Source organism: Peromyscus leucopus, chromosome 10, assembly GCF_004664715.2.
Source record: "Peromyscus leucopus breed LL Stock chromosome 10, UCI_PerLeu_2.1, whole genome shotgun sequence".
NCBI lineage: Eukaryota > Metazoa > Chordata > Mammalia > Rodentia > Cricetidae > Peromyscus > Peromyscus leucopus.
In genome coordinates, this window is record NC_051071.1 from 24,499,321 (window position 1) to 24,525,838 (window position 26,518).

The 26,518-nt window shown below is 40.1% G+C and overlaps 1 protein-coding gene across 1 annotated transcript in view; it reads right to left on the bottom strand.

The window, feature by feature from the left end:
- The window catches only part of Abca13 (ATP binding cassette subfamily A member 13), a 436,683-nt gene that overhangs the window by 187,077 nt on the left and 223,088 nt on the right, over nucleotides 1-26,518 (bottom strand). The window contains exons 40-41 of the mRNA XM_028891010.2: nucleotides 22,779-22,936; nucleotides 21,246-21,476 (exon numbers count right to left, since the gene is read on the bottom strand). Coding sequence (XP_028746843.1) covers nucleotides 21,246-21,476; nucleotides 22,779-22,936 — 389 coding nt within the window. The remainder of the gene's footprint in view (nucleotides 1-21,245; nucleotides 21,477-22,778; nucleotides 22,937-26,518) is intronic.

Here is a 26,518-nt window from a genome sequence, read left to right on the forward strand (position 1 = left end):
TGATACACCATGTCATTAAGACAGTGAAGTTTTGACTTATCAGTGCACTATTTAATGAGAACTGGATGAAGTCCAAGCGTGTATCTAAACCCTGAGATGAGTCTCAATCCAACAAAAATATGACGAATGGACATGAGTATGAGTCAAGACAATTGGACTGTGGTGGGCTGCAGACAATGAAACATTAACTGCATTTGGAGACCTGGGGGACATTTAGAAAGAGCTGAACTAAAGATCTCCAACATACACTAAGAGGGATGTTTCAGCCCCACACAGAAGTCAAAGATGCTTAGCCATGCAGCAGTGCAGCTCTATGGAAGAGGGCATCTGTGACCATGAACACAGGGCTCACCACCCAGGTTACAAGAATGCCTCATCTGTGAAACCAGAGAATACCACTTCAGCTCATGTTTGGTAGATGCTGGCTGTAGAAGCTTTCTGCAGACCCTGGAGTGTTGCAGGACAATTATTCATATTGTCACTCCACTGAACCAATAAAGCAACCTGAAATCAATGATGGAGTCAGGGATTGGCTCACCACGATTAGCCATAGAGATGTTGGAGGAGTGAGGAAGTCAGATAAGAGAGAGACAGGAAGGGAGGAGAGGGCTGGGGGGGGTGGAGTTTCCAGGGCTTTGGGGTCAAGAAAACATGGATAGTAGGATCAGCCTATCATCCCTCCACTGTTCTTGGATTTATCAAGTTTTTACCTCAACTTCTGACTCGAGTTTTTATTAATACTAGAACAATTTAGGTAAAGGCAATACTGGAGGCATACAGTATCTGCACTAGCATTATGTCTGTAGGCAAAATCCACTGGTAAGAGAGACATGGTGCGCTGTCACTGTAGCATTGGTGAAGTCTGTACACACACTTCCATCCCTCCCATCTCTGCATGTATCTACCACATAAACATCCACGGAGATCCACTTCCCTGGCCCCAGCCTCACTTCTAGGGTCTTAGTCTCACTGCCTATCCAATATCTAGCTCACACTCAGTGTGACCACTCTCTTCCTGAACTTCTGACTTCTCTAAACAACATCATGAGCCTGACTCTTTTAACTAAGCAAAGAGTCATAAATTTGTTGAAGTGTTTCTGGCCTGACTCTTTCCACAGGGGAAGACACATGGAGAGGGCCCCAGAGACAGAAGCAGTGAGCGAGTGAGCCCATGGGGAGATGTATATACTCTCTCTTCATGTGGTTAATTAGTTTGGACAGAATCCTACTGAGTAAAAGCTGTGTCCTCAACACTGGTCAAGGTCAGGAGGTTTCAGTGGATTTGAGGTAGTTCCCTCATTTGAAAGGTAACACAGTTGCTGATTCTCAGCAAGATCTCCAGGAAAAGCTGCATCACCCACCCCACTACAAATAAACACAGTGTTGACAATAATTTAGAATGACACAGTGCATACATGCCAATCATACAGCCCTGGACACATTACTTCATCACTCTGTAACTCAACTTCTTGGTGAGCTAAATGGTAATAATAAGTCACATGTCATAGGACCACTGGAAGCAGTAAATATGTTTTAGGAGAGATTGATGAGAATCATGCCTGGCATGTAACAAGCTCACCATGTCCCATCTGGATTTGCCAGAGGACACCTGCACATGATATGCTTTATTGTGTAAGCCTCAAATCAATCCAATAAAATAAGTACTGCTATCCTCACTGTAGATGAAAGCTTGGAGGATTAGCACAGTAATTATTCACCCAGCAAATCCACACAGAATAAAATGAGAAACAAGAGTGTGAGCTGAGAATTACTCATTGAATGAGACCTTGTGGTGGAATTTTAGTCTAAAAGAAAATTTTATTTGATGGTCACAAGTAACTATATCATAAAGAATATTTTATTAAAATAGGTAAATTTTACCATCTTCATGCTTCCTTTTTCTACTTCCCCATCTCTTCCTGCCCCTCTAAAAAGCCTATGCAGATGGATATGTATGTGTCTAAGTCTGTGACTGCCATGCATGCATATGTATGTGTGTTGTACGTACATATTGGAGAAAGAAGCAGAATAAGAACATGGGGAAGTAATCTCAAAGCTTAGTGAGGCATGGTATCAGAACAATTAGCACACAGCCCGTATCTGGGTGCCTTATGGAATGTTTCTCCAGCTCTTGATTGGCCTGTGAGAGGCAAACTGCAAATCCAAGATCATAAGGATGTGAAGACTGCCATCTAGTGTTTGCTCTCCTTAGCTGCAGGTACACTGACCAGGGGTTTCAGGAACTGAAATATTAAAGGAGCCCAAGGGACAAAACAGAAGGGTCACATTTTTCAAACAACTTGAAACTGAATGCTCTAGGCAAAGGTCTGAGCTCTGGGTGTGGATGTGCCTTTGTAGTTTGGCTCTATAAGTCCCATGCTAAATGGAAGCAGCCAGTCTGCTGTTGCAAGCCTCCCTTTTGGAGCAGTCTCATGGAATCCAAACATCCAGAACAGGACAGAAAAGGTCAGGCTCTAATGAAACAAAATATATGAAAAGCTTTCCAACATTCCTCTAGGTCCAGGAACTATAAGCCCCATTTTCATTTCAAAGTATTGCTTATCATTTGAAATATATTTTCTACAAAAGATAATCAATTTTGTTTCATCTGTCCATTTATGAAAAGACACAAACTACTTTAAAAATTCTCGTTATAGGTAAGGTTATGAAAGGCCTTATGCTACAAACACCCCTACAAAATGGATATAAAGAAGGCATGAGCCCCTGTATAGGACATAACCTGACAGAGCTGAGCATCTAATATCTCAGGTACACTTTGAAAGTCTAAGAAGTACTTTCAATGGAGTGGCATCACATGCATGCACCTCATCTCCTTCTTTTGATGTTTTTTCTAACACTTGTAGATGAAATGGGGGCCCGAGGGCAGCTCAGATGGGCCGAGTATTGCCCACACATCTCTGTCTTTATACAAAAGTGTTAAATAATCATCTCCAACCTCACCTAATAATTTGCATCTCACTGGGATTACATCAGGCATCTCAAGTAACCGAATCTTCACAACTGCTCATACTACTACTACTTTCATTCAAACAAAATGATGTATGTGCAATATGTAAAGGTGAAGTTAAATTTTAAACACACAAACTAGCAAGAAAAAAATGAGCAAAAAAATATATAGCTTTAAAAGCAATTCCTATGGATTCTCTCTCTCTCTCTCTCTCTCTCTCTCTCTCTCTCTCTCTCTCTCTCTCTCTCTCTCTCTCTCTCTCTCTCTCTCTCTCTCTCTCTCTCTGTCTCTCTCTCTCTGTCTCTCTCTCTGTCTCTCTCTCTCTCTCTCTCTGTGTGTGTGTGTGTGTGTGTGTGTGTGTGTGTGTGTGTAAAATAAATTCAACAGTTTGGAGATTCTTCCTTGGGAACTTATGTCTCCTTAATTAAGAGAAGCTTCAGGGTGTATGCCTGTTACCAGTGTCATCTGAGCGCTGATAGTGTTATCAATCCCTTGGGCTGGAGGGCAATGGTTCATCCGCTGCACAATCTGTTTAAAGGGTACTGGCAAATAGTCTCTGACCCCAGGCACAATCCACTCTCAAAGTGTCAGTGTGATGGACTATACCCCAGATATGGTCAGCACATCCTGCCTTTGGCTTGGGTGCAGCAGAAACTGATGAGGCAGACCTGACTTCTAACGACAACAGAGTTGGGCTGAGTGATGACGCTGGCAGGAATGGAATTGCCAAGCTTCCACTAAAATACAGCATGGCCTGTATTTTGTTTTTCACTTTCTCCTAAAGATAGAATTTTGCTTTTCTTTCTGTCTTTCACAAGTAGAAGATGGCACTGTTTAAAGACCTCAGATAGTAAGACATAAGAGTTACTGGGAATATTTCCAAAGTGCAAGACTCTGGCCAACGCTGGCCTCTATTGTGCCACACAGTAAGTTGCACATGACAGCACTCTGTCATCACACAGGAGCACCACTGCTCTGGGATGATTGTCACATCACATCAAACACAAGCATGGAAACCTAGAACAGCACATCTGTTACCTCATGATTTTGCAGGTCATAGTACAAAATGAGACTTCATGAAACACAGTGCAGGAAGAACATACTCTCCCAGCTCCACACTCCTTTTTGTGGCCACCACTACATCATGGTGTCAGTGTTTCCGAGCTGAGCGTTCTGTAACCCTTTAACACAGACCTATCTTCTTACATCAGGTCCACCCAGAAAATGCAGGTGCACCACCTCATCACACAGGGGACATTTATAGGGTCCAGAAATTAGGACAAGAATATTTGGGGGTTCGTTATTCATTCTATCACATCATCACAATATATTTGAAGCAAGAACATTGACTGGCTACATCCTTAGATAGTCTAGGGATAGTAAAAACCGAGAACTGAGTACATGCCATCATCCAGCATACCTAAACTTTAATCCCTGGTGGTGGGCAATTTATTGCCTTTCTCTGCTGTAAAGGCAGGATGGATGTGATAAGTTAGATAAGGTACACAAAAGTTAACTCTATTCATTCTTTGTGGGGAGGGGTTTGAGACAGGGTTTCTCTGTTGAGTTTTGGTGCCTGTCCTGGATCTCGCTCTGTAGACTAGGCTGGCCTCAAACTCAGCGATCCACCTGGCTTTGCCTCCCAAATGCTGGGATTAAAGGCATGAGTTACCACTGCCCGGCACAAAAAAAGTTAACTCTAGGTCAGACTCAGGGTCTATGGCACTCCAAAATGGCTCTTTATAAGCAGAAAATGTCAAACATGCGCTCCAGGGCTCTAACATGATGGACTGAAACCACAGGAGCACTTGACTTTGGGAGTGTTTGAAACCAAGAAAACTAAAGTACAAAACTGAAGCAACCTCAGAATAGTAAATATGCTGTATTTTGAAGAAAATAAACAAGTGAAAGGAAGGAGGGAGGGAAGGGGGAGGAAGGGATAAAAAGGCAGTGAGAGTGAGAACACACTTTCAAGCCTCTAAAACCTACTCTCTTCTCTGACTTCTTCTCTTCCTTCTGCTGATGGAGAGATCATGTTAATGTTGAGGCCAGTATAAACTGCAGTGGATATGGAGCAGGATCACCCAAGAGGACACTATGGAGGTGACCTGGAGGTCAGGGGAAACAGGAAAACATCATAGACAAGAATCAAGTTTCTCACTGTCAGACAAGACAGGAACAAACAATCACAGAGGAAATACGATTAAATGCTTACTCTCAAGTAGAACTGAGCTCTTGATTCTCAATATTTAGGTAGAAAGAGAAGCTTCAAAGACAGCATGCTTTGTCCAAGACAGAACCTAAGGCCACTGACTACCTCCCTACCAAAAGATGGGGAAACCAAGACTTGATGGAAAATCAGGTTCTAGAGGCCTACTAGGCCACCATAATGTGACAGAAGACAGCTCCCCTTGCCAGGTTGTAGAATATGTTCAAAGAAAAACTGTTAAAAGACACAGAAACCAATGTGAAGGAACTGCCACTGCCAAGGCTGATATGGTTTGAAATCCCAGAGATGAATAAATAAAAAAGGATGAATGAAGTAGAATCCATGAGTCACCAATGATCTAAATAAGGAAATACATCAAAGAGACCATCCTCTTCTAAGCATGTGAAAGTGACAGAATTATGAAGATAACCCAGGGCAAGCTCTCTAATAATAGTTCATTCAGATGAGGAACTATGGAAGGTGCCAAAAATGGTAGTGGAGGACTTGACAGATGGGAAGAAGTCACCCACCTTACCTTCCTACAATATTATTATATACAAATGAACAAAAAAGCCACCCTGGGCTGCTGAAGATGCTATGAATGTGTTGCTCTGATTGATTGATTGATAAATAAAATGCTGATTGGCCAGTAGCCAGGCAGGAAGTATAGGTGGGACAAGCAGGGAAGAAAATTCTGGGAACAGGAAGGCTGAGTCAGGAGTCGCCAGCCAGACACAGAGGAAGCAAGATGTAAAAGTACCGGTAAGCCACAAGCCACATGGCAACTTATAGATTAATTGAAATGGGTTAATTTAAAATATAGGAACTAGATAACAATAAGCCTGAGCCATTTAGGCCAGTTTAAAAAAATTAAAAAAAATGAGTGGCTGCAGGACTGAGCGGGACTGGAGGTAACTCCAACTACACTGGGCTACATCACGTCCTAGCCATGCCGGGCTATTATGTGAGTCCTTGCCTTGAAATAACAAATTAAAACCACACAAAACAACAAAGAAAACACATGAGTAAAATTCACCATGTTTGCCTTATGCAAGAAACTGTGACTGAAGTTCAGAGTTGCTGAAAATGAGCCTCATCTGTACAGCCAAGTTCTCCTGCTATCCTTGGTCCTTGGTTCTCAATCCCACACAAGGTAAACCTGTTCTTTGTTGGCATCTTCTCTATTTTCAAGCATCAGTAGAAAATGCCTCTTTTGTTTACACTTATTTTATTTATTCACTATAGTGTGTTTGAGCATATACATGTGTGCATGTGACATAGAGTGTATGTGCAGGTCAGGGGACAGCTTGCTGGAGTCAGATCTTTCCACCATGGGCATCCTGGGAAACATTCCAGGTGTTGGTCTTGGAATCAAGTGCCTTTACCTACTGAGTTAACTATTTATTAACAAAGCTAAGGAACAATCCAATTTCAAATGTCAATTTCATGGCATAGGGATATAGAGACAATAATTTATTTTTTTAAAAATGTGTTGTATTTTTAAAGCAAAATGGCTTTCTAGCTACACAGAGTCATGAAAGCTACTTAGCAGGTTTTCTCAACTCCAAGAAAGTCATCAGGCAAAATGCAGATAAACAAAGAGAAAGCACGCAGAGGCGCTAACCGGCCTAGGGGGTCGATAGCCACAGTAGAAGGCAGTCAATGCTCCTGTAAAGAGACATTGATGACACCCAACAAAAGAAAATTCTTTAAAGGCACTTAATCTTTTTGTAATTTAAAATAGCTTTCTCAAACCAATCCAAGGATAGTACTATGTTGTGTTTCATTAAGCTTCATAGGCATTTTATGTATTTTAACCCTTGTCTATGCTTTCCCTTAAGAAGAGTAACCTTTTTAAAAACATGTGTGCCTGTATGAGAGAAGCAAAAAGAAATACTTAAGATTGAAGAAATCAATATTTATTTAGGACCTGTGCTGTGGAAAGCACAGATAAAAGGAGAGAGGAGAAAATCACTTCCAGCAGTTGAACAAATGCACGCTGCATCTCCAGAGCAATTGAGCAATTGTTCTGTTACTTCTCGTAGTTATTGTTAAGATGACTAAAGGGGGAGATCGATCTGGACAAAGACAAAAGAAGATGAAGACACGAGTCACACAGGCACATTATCCCTTTAAGAAGGTAGTTTGAGTAAAAGACCCCCGTATTTTGAAGGTAGTGGAGCCAATGCTCTATGTAATCAATAAATTGATAGCTTAGATTTTTATTGTATGTAAATAAATAAATAAACACATATTTTTAAGAAAAAAAAGGTCAAAAGGAGAGAGGATTGAGAAATTTCCAAAAGCATAAAAACACATATAGGTAAAGCACAAATCCAAATATTAGAGAAAAGAAAAGTAAATATTAATACAAATAGAGATATTTAAAATATAAGAAGCATTCTTATAAGTCATCAAACAGTGGAGAATCTAATGTAACATTAGGAATGGGGGGAGCAATCTCTGGAAATCAGCCTCTTGGTGCAGACTCAGCTTAGCTCTTTCCCACTGAGCCTCTTCCCACCTAACCCACCAATCCACAAGAACGCTTTCCACGAGAAGCACACAGTAGCCACACTAGGCTGTCCTGCCCAGCACTTCAAACCTTCTAAACTATCCAAATGTACTCTTTATTCCTGTGCAGGAGTTCCTCTTCACCTAAAATTATTTCCTGGGGACTCCAATCTTGATGTAGACCCCAGTCCCCAGACTCCTGTGGCCCTCACAACATTCCCTCCTCGCCTATATTCATTCTTTTGTGTCCCTTACAAACTCAGAGACGCACTCTCTACCAGGGACCTTGCAGCCACCAAACTTGACTAGAATATAAAGGGGTTGTCTACAGCCATCGAACTCAACACATACCCAACAGAGACAAGACCAAAGATCAATATCGGGAATCAAAAAACACTGATCATTGATGAATCTCAATATTAATGGTCTCACCTCCTCAAAAACAAGGCACAGACTAACAGAATGGATGTAAAAACAGGATCTGCCCTGCTGCTGCATCCAAGAAGCACACCTTAACATAGAGGATAGACATCACCTCAGAGTGAAAGGGTGGAAAAGATAGTCCAAGCAAATGGACCTAAGAAGCAAGTTGGTGTTGCCATTTTAATATCTGACAAAATAGACTTCAAACCAAAACTATCCAAAGAGATATGGTAGACACTTCCTGGGAAAGGAAAAAAAAACCTATAATTTTTAACATCTATGGCCCAAATATAAGGGAACACAAGTTCATAAAAGAAATACTACTAAACTTAAATCACATATTCACCTTCATACACTGATAGTGGAAGACTTCAATACCTCACTGTTGCCAATAGACAGATCTTCTAGACAAAATCTAAACAGAGAAATTCTGGAGTTAACTGATTTTATAAACCAAATGCACATAACAGATATTTATAGAACTTTTCACCCAAGCACAAAAGAATATACCTTCTTCTCAGCACTTCTCATGGAACTTTCTTCAAAACTGACGACATATTAGAACATAAAGTACATCTTGACAAATATAAGAAAATTGAAATAACACCCCGCATCTAGTCTGACCACCATGGGTTAAAGCTGAATATCAACAGCAATAGAAAACATCAGAAAGCTATCAAACTCATGGGAACAAAACAACTCACTACTGAACGAAAATGGGTCAAGAAAGAAATTGGAGACCTTCTACAGCAGAATGAAAATGAATACATACCACACCAAAACATATAGGACACAATGAAGGCTCTTCTGAGGTAAGTTCATAGCACTAAATGCCTTCATAAAACAAAATGGAGATATCTCATACTAGTAACTTAATAGCACACCTGAAAGCTCTAGGACGAAAAGAAGAACCAGACTCAAAAGGAGTAAACAGCAAGAATTATTTAAAGGCAGGGCAGTGATCAATAAAATAGAAACAACAAAAAATAGAATCAATGAGAAAAGAAATAAGATTGACAAACCCTTAGCCAAATGAACTGACAGGTGAAGGGAAAAGATACACATTAACAAAATTAGAGATGAAAAGAGGGGCATAACAACAGACACCCAAACACCAAGGAAGTCCAGAAAATCATTATAAGGACATAACTAAAATAAACAGTTGCTGCTGAGGGCCATGCCTGGGTCTGAGGCCCTATAGCAACCAAGTTGTGAGCTGATGTCCATAGCTCCAGTTACCACCAAGGGCCTTGCAGATGCCCAGGTTCTGGTCAGCCACAAATATTCTTATATTCTTGACAAGTATAAGAAAATTGAAATAACACCCCGCATCCAGATAAATATATTTGTCAGAAACTATGTTGGTGTCAAAGGGCCATGCTGCCACCAGGGCCATACTGATCTGGGTGGCCTATGCTGTCACCCAGGACCATGGTGGCATCCAGGCCCACGCTGCAGCTGAGGGGCATGTCTGAGTCTGTGGCCCTACAGCAGACAGGTTCTGAGTTGATGTCTATGTATCCTATTAACACATAGGGCCACGTGAGCAGCTGGGATCTGGTCAGCCACCTGAGACCATGTTTGCATCCTAGGGCTATGCTGCCACCCAGGCCATACTGATCTGAGTGGCCTGCACAGCCACCAGAGCCATGGTAACATCCATGGTAGCCCAAGCTATTGCTGAGGACATGTCTGGATCCATAGTCCTGCTGCAACTGTTGATCTCCACAGCTCATGTTACCACAGGAGGTCATAGGAACCAGGCATGTTGAAATCCAAGGGCTGTGCTGAGCAAGCATTGCCTTTTTTGGCCATAGGAAAGCTGGCCCTGCCCCCTCAATGGCCACTGCAGTGGAAGAACTGGCCCTGGCCCTCATGGCCCACTCCTCACTACAATATTAGGAAAGGTGGCCCCACTGGCATGGGTGGTAAAAGAGCTGGCTCCACCCCTCACCTGATGGGGGAGGAAGGTTCCAGCAGCCCAGACCAACCAAATCAGCTACCACTGAACCCCACATCCAGGCCTTTGAGTTGACCCACCCCAATATATACTTCACCTATGACCTGTCAGAGGGCATGAAGGGACTGGTCCTTCAGGACCATAGCTTCAAGATCTCCGTGACTTGGGGCAACAGCAGGCTATTCCAGAGGAGTTTCAGTGAGGGTCCAGTATTGATGGTGTATCAGAATCCAGAGGCCTAGAACCAGACTAACAACTTATTGCATAGAACATTTGCAAGTAAAGCTGAGTGAACTAAAGGGCATACTGAATGATACACAGCAGCTCCCAGGGCCACTAAGATGAATGAAGAGGTGTTGGAGAGGCGGGAAAGATGAAGTGGGTTTTTTTGTTTGTTCATTTGTTTTGTTTTGTTCTTAATATCTTCTAATTTTCTTTTGGGGAGATGCTACAAGGGGTGATGGGTGGATATTGGGGACTGGGGGGTGAGCAGTATTGAGGTGTATGATGTGAAATTCCCAAAGAATCAATAAAAAAAATTATGTTTTGAAAAAAAAAAACTGCATTCTACCAAATCGGAAAATATAAAAGAAATGGACAATTTTTTTTAATAGGAACCACTTCTCAAAGGTAAATCAAGATCAGACAAGCAATTCAACCAGACCTAGCACCCTAGTAAAATAGAAGCAATAGTTAAGTCTACTAACCAAAAGAAAGCCCAGGGCCAGATGGTTTTAGAAAAGAATTCTACCAGACTTTCAAAGAAAAGTTAATGCCAATACGCCTGAAATTATTCCACAAAATACAAATAGAAGGAACATTGTCTAATTTGTTTTATGAGGCCACAGGTGCCCTGATACTCAAGCCACATAAATACCCAACAAAGAAAGAGAATTATATACCAATTTCCCTTATGAACATACATGAAAAAAAATCTCAATAAAATACTTGCAAAGTACATCAAATAGCGCATAAAAACTATCATCCATATGACCCAGTAGGCTTCATCCCAGAGATGCAGGGATGGTTCAACATATGTAAACTGATAAACGTAATCTACCACATAAGTAAAGATAAAACCATATGATCATTTCATTAGATGCATAAGAAGTCTTTGAAAAAATCCACACCCCTTCATGATAAAAGGTTTGGAGAGATCAGGGATATAAGGGACATATCTGAACATAATAAAGGTGGTTTATATAAAGTTCATATCCAACTTCAACTTAAATGGAGAGAAACTCAAAGCAATTCCACTAAAATCAGGAATAAGACTAGTTTGTCTACTCTCTTCATACCTCTTCAATAAAGTTCTTGAAGACTAAGCTAGAGAAGTAAGACAACTGAAAGAAATCAAGGGGATACAACTTAGAAAGGCAACATTCAAAGTATATTTATTTGCAGAAGATATGATGGCATACATAGGTGATTCTAAAAAATCCACCAGGAAACTCCTACAGCTGAAAAACACTTTCAACAAAGTAGCTAGATACAAAATTAATCACAAAAATCAGTAGCCCTCCTTTACACAAATGACAAAGATACTGAGAAACAACACCTTTCACAATAGTCTCAAAGAACACACAATATGTGGGGTCACTCTAACCAAGCAAGTGAAAGACTTATATGATATTAAAAAAAATAAACATTGAATAAGATAACAGAAGATAGAAAGATCTCCCATGCTCATGGGTCAGTAGGATAAATAAAGTAAAAATGGCCATCCTAACAAAAGCAATCAAACTACAGATTTAATGCAATCCCATCAAAATTCTAACACAATTCTACATAGATTGTGAAATGACTATTTTCAGTTTCATATGATGTCTTAGTTAAGTTTTGATGTCATTGTTGTGATGGAATGCCATGACCAAAATCAAGTTGGGGAGAAAGAGGGTTATTTGGCTTATACTTACACATTTTAGTCTATCAGTAAAGGAAGCCAGAACAGGAACTTAAACAAGGCAGAAACCTGGAGTCAAAAGCTGATGCAGAAGCCATAGAGTGGTACTGCTTACTGGTTTACTCCTCATGGCTTGTTCAACCTGCTTTAACTCAGGACCACCAACCCAGAGATGGCACCACCACTGTAGGATGGGCCCTTTCCCATCAATCACTAACTAAGAAAATGCCCTACAGCCATCTTATGAAGGCTTTTTCTTAGCTGAGGTTCCATCATTTCAGATAATTCTAGCTTGTGTCAAGTTGACCTAAAACATATGGAAACAAAAAGAAATGCAGAATAGCTAATCTAATACTACTCATGAAAGACCTGCTGAAGGTATCAGAATCCCTGATCTCAAGTTGCACTACAGAGATAGAGTAATAAAAACAGTAATGGCACAAAAACAGACATAAAATCAATGCAATTGAATTGAAGACCCAGACATGAATCCACATACCTACAAACACCTAATTTTTTTTATGAAGAAGCCAGAAATACACACTGGAAAAAGGACAGTATCTTTAACAACTGGTGCTGGTTAAACTGGACAGCTGCATTCTAAACAATCCAAATAGGTCCATACTTATCACCCTATGCAAAACTTAACTCCAAACGGATCAAAGATTCAATATGAAACCAGATATACTAAACCTGGTAGAGGGGAAGCAGGGAATAGCCTTGAACTTATTGCACAGGAAAAGACTTTATGAACAAAATACCATTAGCACAGGCACTAAGATCAGCAATTAATAAATGGGACCTCAGGAAACTGCATAGCTTCTGTAGGGCAAAGGATACCATTATTGGGACAAAGTGACAATGTGACAACCTACTGAATGGGAAAATATTTTTACGAACTATATTTTTTTAGAGGGCTAATATCTAAAATATATAAAGAACTAAAATAAAACTGGATACAAAGAAAACAAATAATCCAATTCTAAATGGGTACATATCTAAACAGAGAATTCCCCAAAGAGGAAACTCAAATGGCTGAGAAACACTTAAAAAAATGTTCAACATCAATAGCCATCAGGGAAATGCAAATCAAAACTACTTTGAGATTTTATCTTACAATAGTGATAGTGACTGAGATCAATAAAACAAATGACAGCTCACACAGTCCAGGGTGTGAAATATGAGAAACACTCATCCATTGCTTGGGGGACTGAAAACTTGGACAGTCACTATGGAAATCAGTGTGGGGTTTTCTTGGGAAGATGGGAATTGATCTGCCTTAACACAGAGCTATGCCACTCTTGTGCATGTACCCAAAGGATACTTCACCCTACTATAGAGACACGTACACAACCATGTTCACTGCTGCACTATATGTAACAGCCAGAAATTGGAAACAACTTAGATGTCCCTCAATACAGAAATAGATAAAGAAAATGGGATACATTTACACAATAGGCTATTACTTAGCAGTTAAAAAAAAAGAAATTCACAGGTATATGGGTTGAACTAGAAAAAGTCATCCTGAATGAGATAACTCAGGCTCAGAAAGATAAATATGGTATACACTCACTTATAAGTGGATATTAGCTATTAGGTCAATGATAACCAACCTATAATCAGTAGAACCACAGAAGTTAAGTATAGGGTAAGGAACTTAGGGTGTCAGGCAGATAGAGTTCCTTACAAAAGGTAAATAAAATACTTATGGATAGATGGATACATGGATGCATTCATGGATGGATGTATGGATGCATAGATGGATGGCATGGGGGGACTGGAACAAGAGTATCAAGTGTACAGGTGGATGGAGAGGGGGTAACAGAGGGAATATGGGGAGAGACAGCTAAAATTGAGTTTTGAGAGGTAGTATTGAAACCTAATACAAAGGAAGCTTCGTAAAATATATACATATATGACAGTGATATAAATGAAATCACCAAATAATGGGGAAGCCAGAGCACCAACTGGATATCTGTCACCAAATGAAATTTCTAGTACGGAGCTTGGGTTACATCAAATTGAGTGGTTGGTCAAAGGGATCCCATGGGAACCCCCAAACAACCTAGGCTGTTGCCAAGACTGTAGATTGCTCTCCACAAACTGACAGCAAGGCTGAAGACAATGCCCATACAACTCATTGAACATGGAGAAGTCAAGCTTTGACCACTATGGGTTTGTATTCTTGGGACAGGAAGGTACTTTGCATGCTACCAAAGGAGAAATGTAAACACCATCTCAGCTACAAACCCTTTGAACTACAATGGTGCCCTGACTGTAAGATATGCTAGTGTAAAGATGGCACAAAGCTTATAGGAGTAACCAACAAGTACCTGATCGGACTTAGAGCCCACTTCACCAGATGGAAACCATACCCAACATTGCTTGAGTGACCAAAAGCCTGAGATTGAATAGCTCAGAGACCTAGGGTAAAATCAAATACTACTGTTCTTCAAAAAAAAAGTAGCAACAAAATGATATTCTACTATATTCATAGATCAGTGCCTTGCTCAGCCATTATGAGAGAAGCTTCCTGAAGCAGATGAGAACAAATACCGAGAACCACAGCCAGACAATATACAGAAAGTGAGATCTTGGAACACTCAGCCCTAAATGGGATGCCTCCATCAAATCCCTTCCTTCTAAGCTCAGGGAAGCCTGTATAAGAGGAAGAGGAAAGACTGTAAAAGCCAAAGGGGGTGGAGGACAAGGAAAACAAGACCTTCTGAATCAACAGGACCAACTCACATATGAACTCAAGAGACTGAGGCAGCAGGGTCTGCATGGCTCTGCACTAGATGAGGGTCCTGGAGCTGAAAAGAAAATTAGACACTTGCCCTCATCACTGACCCAGAAGCTATCTCTAATTGGAAACTACTTGCAAATGAAAATTCAGATTTATCCAAGGCAGTCTCACTGGGGAAACAAATTACTCTTAAGTGTAAGCTGCATCCTCAACAGTAGATGGTCAAAAAAAAATGAACTTAACCACATCTTTGGGTGTTCCTTATCTTAGTTATATCAGGGCTTTTCTTTTACTTTTTTAAATTTTTATCTTATATTTCATTTTTATCTTTATTTTATTTATGTATTTTTCTCTCTCATTTTATCTTAGGTCATATATATATATATATATATATATATATATATATATATATATATATATATATATATATTATGGCTTCCAGTTTAATGTTTTTATGGGATTCCTGAGTGGCAAACAAAAGAATCTCTCCATATATATCAGTCTCTTGGGCCTTTTCTTGGGCTCTTTTCTTTCTGTTTGTCTTGTCCTATTCTGATGTGTGAGTTTGTTTTATCTTACTATATTTTCATTTATTTTATTACTATCCCTTAAAAGTCTGCTTGTTTTCTAATAAGGGACAGAAAGGAGGTGAATCTGGGAACTGGGAGGAGTAGAGGGAAGGGAAACCATAACCATGATGTATGACATGAGGGGAAAAAATCTATTTTAAATAGAAGTGGAGGATATAATCCTGAAATGGCACACTATGCATGGAGGTTCTTGCCATTGAATTTCACATTGTGATTCTTTCCACAGTTGATCGTTTCTAGTGGAGGGTTGTGCCCTGGGGCTATTGTTTCATGTGAGAACATGAAAATAATGATGTGGAAGCAGGTTTCTTGCTCAACTACTCTAAGCCCCTGGTTGGCATCTGGAGCCTTCTGTCTCCACCTTTCCTATCACTCAGTCCTCAAGGTCAGATTGAGCAGCATCAAGGGCACCCTACCAGGCTCTATCCAGAATGCATCATGATCACCCTAGAGATGGGGAAAGAAAACAGAATTCAGTTCTGACTTCTATGTATAGTCTTCCAGACACATGGAGCTCTGAATATAACAAGGATGATGATGATGATGATGATGATGATGGTGATGATGATGATGATGATGATGAAGAAACAATCTTGACAGACATTTAAGTACTAACTGCCTTCAACATACGGCAGCATTCTGGAGCCTACCATGGTGGGTTTTTCTATTTATCTTACTTTTCTTTATAATAATACTTACAAAAAGAAAAAATGGCTCAGAAAAAAATTCTGCTTATATGACTAACAAAGACAAAGCAAGTGTACAGCCAGCAGAGTGGTCTCTCCTAGCCTCAGCGGACTCTCTAATTTCCCATGTGACTGAAAACCTAACCAGACCTGAGAGTCTTGACAGAGAAGAAGGAAGGAGCAGCTTATGTACTAAGGAGAGCATAGAATTACATACCTTTCAATGAAAATTACACCTATCAACCTTCCTCAGGCATCTCCTCACAATAGCATTGATAGACTGCATAAACCACAGCAGTTAACCAAGCATCTCAAAGCTAAGCACCCATCCAGAAGATGAAGACCTGCCTCACAGTTTTAAAATACTTAAAACTCATAAAACATCAAAGGCAAGCATTCCCCCAAAGTTTCTCCCTTCTTACTGATAAATATTAACAAAGATTCCCGAAGTCTCTTTTTTATGATTAAATAAATAGAATGCTAATTACACAAAAGGGACACCCACTCTTTCTGACATACAGGTATACAGGTGTAAGTGCAGATAAGTATCTAAGTATTACGACGAATGTGTTATTTCAATGATACACGTGCTTCATCCAAAAAAGCTGACTTATCTCCTGTCCCCCACATGCACAAGGTCTTCTGCTCTAGAGTGAGCACTTGCTGAGCTTATGAACAAGTCAGTTTCTCAGGACTAGACAAGGCAGAACAGCAAGTCACCCAGATATCCACAGCCCCTCTTTCCAGCCCCTAAGACCCAGGACATGAAGCAACTGTTGAAGGTGGCAGCACTTCATTTCTACAGAAAAAATGACATGCGCTGGCTCAAGATCCCAGCTATTCAAACATGAGCCTTCTTGTCCAGTATTTGGACTTGTTTTCCAAACTTCAGAAGTAGTGTCAGTTGGTGTCTTAGTCGCATTTGAGTATGCAGTTCAATGAGCCACAGGCCTGTAAACCTGCACTCAAGGAGGACAGCTACCCAGTCTTGACTCATACAATGGAAGGAAGAGGAGGCTCAGACATGCCCTGGTCTTCTATTTTGGCACAGGGAAGACTGCTAATCCATCAAAAGTCCCTGAAGATCAAGTGAACTTTTGAGTATGAATATGATTTAATTCCACTATCACTCCAAAGTGGTGACAGTTCCCCACAGATGACAGGAGGCCTTACCATTTTGATTAGCTTGTCCAAGTCATGTACCCATTACTTATCATACTCAGAATATTGATGAAAACTATTCTCTTGTATGTGTATGTGGTTTTTTGTTCATGGATTTAGTTTTTATTAGCATATATATTAGCATATATATTCATTTATGCCATTGTTGTTCAAATCTATTGCATACTTTTATTCATTCTACATGACCTCCTCCTACTCTCCCTTGGTGCCCCTCCTCCTCTCAAATAATCACTCTTTTCCTTTTGAGTCTTCTTCTGGAGTCTAGATTCTGATTATGAGAGGAAACACGCAGTGTTCTTTCTCAGTATAGCTTGTTTTACTTAGCATAATGATCTCTAGCTGCAACCATTTTCCTGTAGGAAATGACAAAATTTCATCTGAATAAAACTAGAGTATGTACATATGCCAGATCTTTTAAGCCATTCATCAACTGATGAACATATAGAATATTCCATTAATATGGCTGTTGTGGATAGTGCTTCGGTAAATGTAGATACACAAAGATCTCTCTGATAGGCTGACTTAGAGTGCTTTGGGTATATACCCAGGAGTGGTGCAGATAAATCACATGGTAGTTATGCTGACAAATCTCCACACTAATTTCTATAGTGGTCACACCAATCTACTTTCTTATCCCACATCCTTATCTTATCCCACATATGTTCCCTTTCCCATATCTTCTTCATCATTTGTTTGAATGATAGCCATCAAGGTGTTATGGAATCCCAGTGTGGTTGTCATTTTTCTATCTTAAACAATAATAAAAAAAACTAAGGCTTACCAAGACTGAGTGATTGATCCAAGGTCCTGGAGCTCAGAGGGATAAATATCTGGACTTAGAACTGTCTGCATGGGGGTTGGAGCAATGTCTCTGTGGATAAGTGTATTTGCGACTCTGTCAGAGGACCCAGGTTTAGTTCCCAGCCTCCCCATGGTAGTTTGCAATGGCTTTTAATACCTGTTCCAGGGTATCTGACATGCTCTTCTGACCTTTGAAGGTTTGTGCATACATATGGTTCACATACATGCACTCACATACACATAACATGAAATAAATAAATATTTAGAAACAGAACTGTCTGGGGTGAAGCTGATGCTTTTTCTACTGTAACTAGTCTCAGGAGGTAGGCATGTCTTCTGAAGCTTGTACAATTAAAGGTGCTATTTCTGTGGGTTTGGGTAATTATAGTTTGCAAATATTCAGAAAAAGTACCATGTTTATGCTGAAAATGTGCAGACTTTTTTCTTGTCATTGTTCTTCTGAAACTTAATATGAGTCATTCAGCTAATACCAATTTGTCAAGCACTCACAACACAGCCTACTTTCTATGCGGCTGGTTTGGAGGGTGTCGGGAAAGCATAGCACTCCCAGGGCGCTATCTCCTTGAGCAAGTCACAGAGGAAGCACAGAATTTATCAGGGCAAGCTTCATAAAGAAAAGACAGTAGGCAGAGAGGGGATGAAAAGAAACCACTGAATGATGACGGAGAGTCCAGACTTCCAGGCTTTCTTCATATCAAGGCTTCTGGACCAGCAGGAAACAGCCACCATGACATAGGATCATGGTGATAGCAATCGTTGGCCCCCGATAGCAGCTCATCAACAGCATGAACAAATATTAGGCTGTTTCGTTTTTGTTTTATTTATTTATTTATTTATTTATTTATTTATTTATTTATTTTTGCTTCTTCATACTCTACTTACTCTATCAAAAAACGATAGGGTGGAGATAGTGGGAAATGGTGTTCTCTAGTCCTGTTGGCCAATACAATACAGAGCATTGCCCAGGTCAAACATCTTCAAAGAATTGAATGAATTACATTTGAAGCATCTTCAAAGAATGTAATTCAGTCAAGCATCTTCAAATGCATGTAATCCACATGCAGATCCATCATTTATGAGCAGTGTTACTTGGGATAAAGAAAGTAGCCTATCAAGGCTCAGATTCCTTACTTAGAAATAGGAATAATACCATCTGTAGGGAGTGAAAGGTGTTCTAAATATGAAAATAGGTACCATGCAAGACTATGAATCTTTTGTTCTATACTCATCTATGAATATTGACATCAGACAAAATATATTATGGCTACTATCAGTTAGGAACTTTGGTGGCCCTCCCTTGCCCATGTAGGATGCATTCCAAGACAAATTCTACAGAAAAATAGTTATCACTAAGTATTCATGGAGGATGAATATCCACAGAAAGTAAAATTCAGAATTGCCCAAGTCTATTATATAAAATGGTACAGTATTTGTATCCAACTTACTGACATTCCACTACACACAATAACTCATCTCTATACTATATATTATGTTTAATACAAGGCAAATGTTATAGATGAATAATCATTATATTAATTTCCAGAGGAATGATGATGATAAAAAGTCTTCACATGTTCAATACACACGGTGCTATTTCTGAATAGATGCAACCCATAATTACTTAAACCCACAGATACAGAACCTGTAATTGAAATTTCGTTCCCTAATGCATTCCTACCATAAAGTCTGATTCATAAATTAGGCACAGTAAGAGGTTAATAGCAGCAACTAATAATAAAAGCAAAGTAGAACAGTTTTAACAAGCCACTATAATAAAAATCAGGCAGGTATAATTTTCTCCCTCCTACCCCTCCCTCCTTTATTCCCCCACAATGTGTTCATTTGTTGGACTGTGTTTACCAGCCATAATTAACTAAAGGTCCCAGAACTGAGACTAACATCACTACTGGTGAGGAAGGGAGACATATGTACACCCTTTCTCAAGGGTTGCTTTGCCTTTGTTCGAGACCACATACCCAGCTTTGTGCCTTTTACCCCTAAACTCATTCTAGTGCTCACTCTAACTTGGAAAACTGGCCATTTTAAGTCCCACAGTTATCCAAAGTTTCTAATATGTGGTTCAGATCAGCAACACCTACTAACAATAGCAACAACAACAACCACAAAAATGATTGGGCACTAGCATTATACCTGAAAACAGTAAGTTAAATTAAAGAGGCTAGCACAATAGTCTCTTGCTTATCTTAATTTTAATAGTCTGCCCTTCCATTAGTTTTTAATCTTCAGCACTTTCAATAGTTAATAGAAAAGTAAAATTAAAATTTACATGAAGGTCACATGTAGGCATAATATTAAGGACTCACACAAAGACTGTCTTCAGTTGGGTTTTACAACCCAACATTTTTCTTCAAAGGAAATATGAGCAAATTTTTGGCTGCCCACTATGATGGGACTGCACTGAGTAGTGGGTGTTCTTAGCCCAGTCCCAAGAGCAGAGAGCACCAGGTGTCAGAGTAAAGAGAGAGCTTGGGACTGGGAGTAGGCCAGCATTCAGTACCATGTGGGTGATAGATCATCTGACACTCGTCTATTTGCCAAGTGTATGACCACAGCTACCAAGCAGAAGTTCACAGAGGAGGCAGGTACTTTCATTACCAAAGACTGGTCATCTAGAGATTCTAGTTCAAACACATCTCAGGTCTCAAATATAGGAAAGCTATTTGATTGAATGGTAGTCACCAATGAAGTATATTAAATTCTGGTTGGGCTCCCACTATGCATGACTGTGACAATTAATCTCAGAAGTCAACGTGATGAGATCTGGAACCACTAGGAAGATAAGTCTCTGGGGAGGCTTATGGGAGACTATCTTGATTAGTTAACTGAATGGGAAGACCTATCCTGAAATGAGGTGCTCTGTTCCTTGGATTTGGGTCCTGGCTGAATAAACAGGAGTAAACTAGCTGAGGACATTCACCACATGTCCTGATTGTTGATACAATGTGACCAGCTGCCTCAAATTCCTACTCTCCATGACATCCCCACTATGATAGACTGCATATCCTTGGACTAGAAATCAAAATAAACCATATCTCCCATAAGTTGTTTTTGCAATAGATAGTTGATCACAGCAACAGGAAAAGTAATGGATATAGGCTCCTAACCAGGCCTTGAAAATAAATAATAAATAAATACACACAATAGTCTCCTCTTCCCCCATTCATCCATATCTTTCTGACTATGGAACTGGCCATGGAAACATAAACCACATCAGCATGTACCTCTTCCAAGGTGGTGTCAGAGATGCCATATCCTGTCAGGTGTAGGTGCTGTAAGTTCTGATCCAGGGCCTGGCAAAGCCCCTTAAAGCAGGTCTTGTCTGCATCCTTGGGGATGGTGTAGGTCAGCTCACCTCCACTGCTATCTTTGAGGAATGCTTGTGGAATATAGACCTGTATCAAGGATGTAACATGAGCCACATCCTTGGGCTCCTGGGTTTCTAGGACAGAAGGCTACCAGAAAGAGAAATGGGTAAGAAAGCAGTAAGGAAGATCAATCCAATCACTGAATTCTTGAGTAATACACTCATATATGTGTCATTTCAGAATTCTATTTCAAAACATGGATAGATTGCTGCATTTAAGCAGGAAGGGGCCTTTCAATGATGTGTTGCACATTTTCTCTTCTTTTTTAATATATGTGTATGTGCACACAGGCACATGTGCACCAATGTGGAAGTCAGAGGACAACTTCAAGGTCATCCTCCCTGAACCTAGAGCTCATCAATTAGGCTAGACAGGCTGGCCAGTAAGTACCAGGGATTCTTCTTGGCCTCTGTGCACTGAGATTACAGGTGCACATTATCAAACTTGGCATTTTTATGTGAGCTCTGGGGTTCTACCTCGATGCCTCATGTTTGCAAGACAAACACTTTACCAGCTGAGCTATCATCCAAAACCCTTTTTACTATACTATAAAACAGAAATCTACAGTAATAAACTTGGTGAGCCTACTTTTGACCCATGTGTCCAGACTGGTTCTAAATGCCCTGGAGACATTTAGAGTAATGCATTGGAGTGATGCTCTCCAGAAAAAGAAAAAAAAAAAAAAAAAAGATCACTATGGAGACTCAAATCCTAGCAGTTATATTGCAACAACAACAACAAAAAAAAACAGGTTTGAGTGTTCCAAAAGTGATAACTGTGATTCTTAGCCAAAGAGAAAGGGGCCTTGTCTGGATAGCAATATAATCACCTCAACTAGAGAAGAGGCAAAGAGAAGGCATGTTCAATGGAGTCAAGGTCAGACATTTTGAGGGTCACCAAGGATAAGACAGTCATAAGGACCTGGATTGTGAATTTCTGGATTCTAAACACAGGATCTCTGCTCCTTTCCTGAATGACAAATAGGCAATAATAGTGACAGATGTGACTTAGGTTTGATTTCTCCTTTCCTGACCATCTCCTTGCTGTCTGCCCCTACAATGGGCAGGGTTCTAGCCTCCAGAAGGGAGTATCACTGTCAAAATGATTTCTAGAACTCCTTGGCCATAGAACTTCCTGACAGCTGTTCTTGGTACTTATCAGATCATTCTGGCCACTCTCAGGTTTCTTCCTAGAAGATTAAATGCACCCTAGGGATCACAGATGATAGCCCTAACTGCTCGGGCTGAACAGCGTTATTTAGGCTCCTGGGATATTGTTCACAAAAGGCCTCTAGCTGGACATTATTGTTGTTCAAGTGTCCTGCTTTGTTTCCAGTGACATGGATGGGACAGGGCTTCCCCAGTGAAATAAAGGAGTGGCACTTCTTACTTGTTTGGTAAGTGTCAGGGTGAGTCCTTGGCCATAGGTCTCCTTCAGGCTTGCAGGAGGGGCACAGCATCTGAGCCTTCCCTGCTGGAGAATAGCCACGTGGTCACTGAGCATCTCAGCTTCATCCAGGTGGTGGGTTGTGAAGATGATGGTGCGACCTGTGTCCAAGCACAGGATGTATCAGAAGCAGCATAACAAAGGCCCTTTCCTAAGAATGGTGAACTGGTATAGGATTGAAAGAGAGTTAACAGTGTTTTAAACAGTGGGTACTGGAAGGGTACTCTGTAAAAACGTAGCTAAGTCTACTTTGAGAATTAGAGATCCTGAAATTTTTTTATTATAGTTTCCCAAAAGGTCTTGACTGCTGTTTTCACAAATGCCCTCAATGTTCTCCTCATTAAGCTTAGAAGACACTGTCAGGCAGGAAGGGAGAAACAGCTATGAAATAAATTCCCTGAGTTCAGCAGCTTTGTTTTCTAGGGCTTAGATGTAATAGCATCAAAACATACACTGCATCCTAGAAATCACTTAGAAACCCTGAACCAAGAATGTGGGAGACAAGTATGGGAGCCAGTGGTGGGAGATTACATCATAAGGGGAGAGATGGCTGAGTCCAGCACTGTGGCTTCCTTCTGCAGAAATCCATGTTAAGCTTGCATGTGTCTACAATGAATTGAGAATTCATTACCTTTCCTGGTGGAGAAGAAAGTCTCTGATTTACCTTAGAAGAACAGAAGGCACAGAAACTCACGGTATTTGAGAAAAGCTACTTCAGTTAATATAAATAGATGATGTTCTTGCTTTTAGCTACTTTTTTCCCATTGGGTCTAATTCAGCATCATTTTGCTGGTCTATCAAACAGAATAAACAATATTCATTGATTCCAGTTTCAAGAACAAATCTTTAAATAGAGAATGACAAACTTGGTTTTAATTCTACTTAATTTCATATTTTTCATAAAGGAGAAGGAGCAAAAGGCCAAGAGTCTTTTTGTTTTTGTTCTCTCCTGGAGTTTGTTTTTATTATCGTTTGGTTTGATTTTATTTGATGTTTTGAGCCTATATCTCAATCTATGGCCCAAGCTGGTCTAGAGATCACAATATAGCCCAGGCTAACTTCAAGTTCATAGCAATATTCCTATCTCAGCCCTAGGGTTGCCTGGAGGTGAACCACAGTGTCTGTCTTCCAATTCACTTTTTAGAATCCATCTAGAAAGAAACAATGAAATGTAGTGCAAAATGCAGTAGAGAGTGGAGTGCCCAGTGCCAGTCCTTGCTATAGAGGCATTATAAAGACAATGGGCAACAGCTTTGTCTTTTAGTTCCTAGATGCTAAGAAAATGTACTCATTGCCTGAAATAGGACCATCTGTTACTCTGATTAGAGCTATCCTGCAGTTCAGATGCATGTCCCCATACAACACAATAATCTAAAAACAGAAGTCTACTCAATCCAGACTCTTAAAGGAAATGAAGGGAAGAAGGGTGGTATAAGGGAATGAGAGAGCAGGAAGAGGAACAGAGAGGTATTGGCTAAATCATATAAAACTTCAGTTATGCAAGGTGGTAGATTCTGGAGACCTACTATAAAACACAATGGCTACAGCTATTCATTGTGCATGTGAAAATTACTGAGAGATTAGCCGTTTAATATCACACACACACACACACACACACACACACACACACACACACACACACAATGTACATTTGTAAGGCAATAGGCATGTTAATTAGTTCTGTTTAAAACATCATGCCATGTGTACAGTTTTTACTTGTCAACTGCACTTTACTAAAGCTGGAAAAGATAAGTAAATAATTCCCAAAGAATTTAGATTACAGACACAGATATTTGATCCATAATGGCTCCCAGGGGATGCTACCACAACCCAAGATGCTGCTCTATCCTCCAAGAGTAATGGCTTCCAAGCCATTACCCTATTGTTTCTTTCTGATTCCGGTGGTGCAGCCTGCTCATAGGTTCTTCCCAAAACTTACAGTTCCTGAATTCATCTCTGTGTATCTTTGAAATGGCAATATCCTCTCATGTATGGAGAGTCCACACACCAGATACTGAGCCATACACTTTCACTAACAGTTCATTGACTCCTTAGAGCAGTGCTTCTCAGCCTTCCTAAGGCTGTGACCCTTAATACAGTTCCTCATGTTGTGGTGACACCCAACTATAAAATCATTTTGTTACTACTTTATAAAAGTAACTTTGCTACTGTTGTAAATACATGATATTCAGGATATCTAATATAAGACGCCTGTTGAAAGGGTTCTTCAATGCCCAAAGGGTTGTAACCAACATGTTGAGAACTGTTGGCTTGGAGAATCTTATAAAATAATGAGACAGTCTCCTTTTGTAACAAAGAAAAGTGCAGCTTAGAGGAACTTGGCCATCTCTCCAAGCTCACAAAGGAAATATACAGCCAGTCTGAAATGTGTTTTAGGCATTTGTCGTGATGTGCCACCTGGCTCTGATGTCTCTGCCTCATTATTGATCTTTCCACGGTGGACATTGAAATGCTGGCACCAGGGCTGATCAAAAGCTCACACTGTCCACCAAAGAGCAAAAAATACCCACAAGATTCCCACTAGCACACGATGCCCAGTGTTCTGATGGGAAAATCTCTTTTCTTCTCAGCAGGTAACATTTGTTCCCACACTGTGTTAAATCTTTCTCACAAAGCTGTGCCAGTTGTTTACAGGAATGAGCTATACATTTTCATTTTTGAAGAAGTGCTTTCTTTTTACTGCCATCTAGCCAATCATCTTGCAGACTATTAATTTTGTTCTTCAATCAGTACAACAGTTCCAAAGGGGTCTTCCAAAGATGAAAATAACCTCCATTAAACAACAAGGGAAGTAACAGCAGAGTTTAATGAAGATGATCTTTTTCTCAGACTTGCACTGCATCTGTCCATTCTGAATATTCACACTTTAAACATTGTATCAACTAACCATTCAAGAAAGGAAGAGCAGAGGATGGGCACAAGATCTAAGAAATACCATCCTTTGGACATGGCATGACTAATACCCATATGAACTCACAGCAGTGTGGCCACCTGAAAAGATCAAGCCAGTTGTACCTGGGGAGCGAGAAGAATTCTTTCTTGAGGATTTGGCCACTGCAAGTTCTCCTATGTGCTGGTAGAAGGCTCCACCCCATATACTTATGGACAGTTCTAAGTGGATTTAATGGGCTATAACCAAAAAAAGATGTGAAGGTGGAAGGGGCATGCTGGGAGTTAAAGAAGGATTGGGAGGTATATAAGACGGTTTACTATATAAATGTATGGAACTCTCAAAATTAAAAGCAAATTCTGGAATAGAGAGAGAAGGGGTTCCCAAAGAAGTATTTGCAGTTGAAGGTTGCTGGGATAGGGAAGGCCGTTTTTCTTTAGGGAATGGCTAATATTAAGTTGCTTATGCCCCAGCAGATGATACAACACTTGTACATGTATGCGTAGCACTCACTGGACTCAATGAGCTGTTTTTAAAAAGCATAAAATTGGAAGTGTAGTGTGTCAATGGGGCAGGGAGAGTTTGAGGGAGGCAATGAGGGATGGCTACGTTCAAAATATTACATATGCGTAATAATTTTTCAAAGAATATTTTTAAAGAAAAAAAGTATAGATCTTTAAAATATAATTAATAAAATTTTACAATGACTCATCTATGATTCTTAAATCAAACAATAGTTGTAGGTTTGCACTGTCTAATTTCTACAATCCAC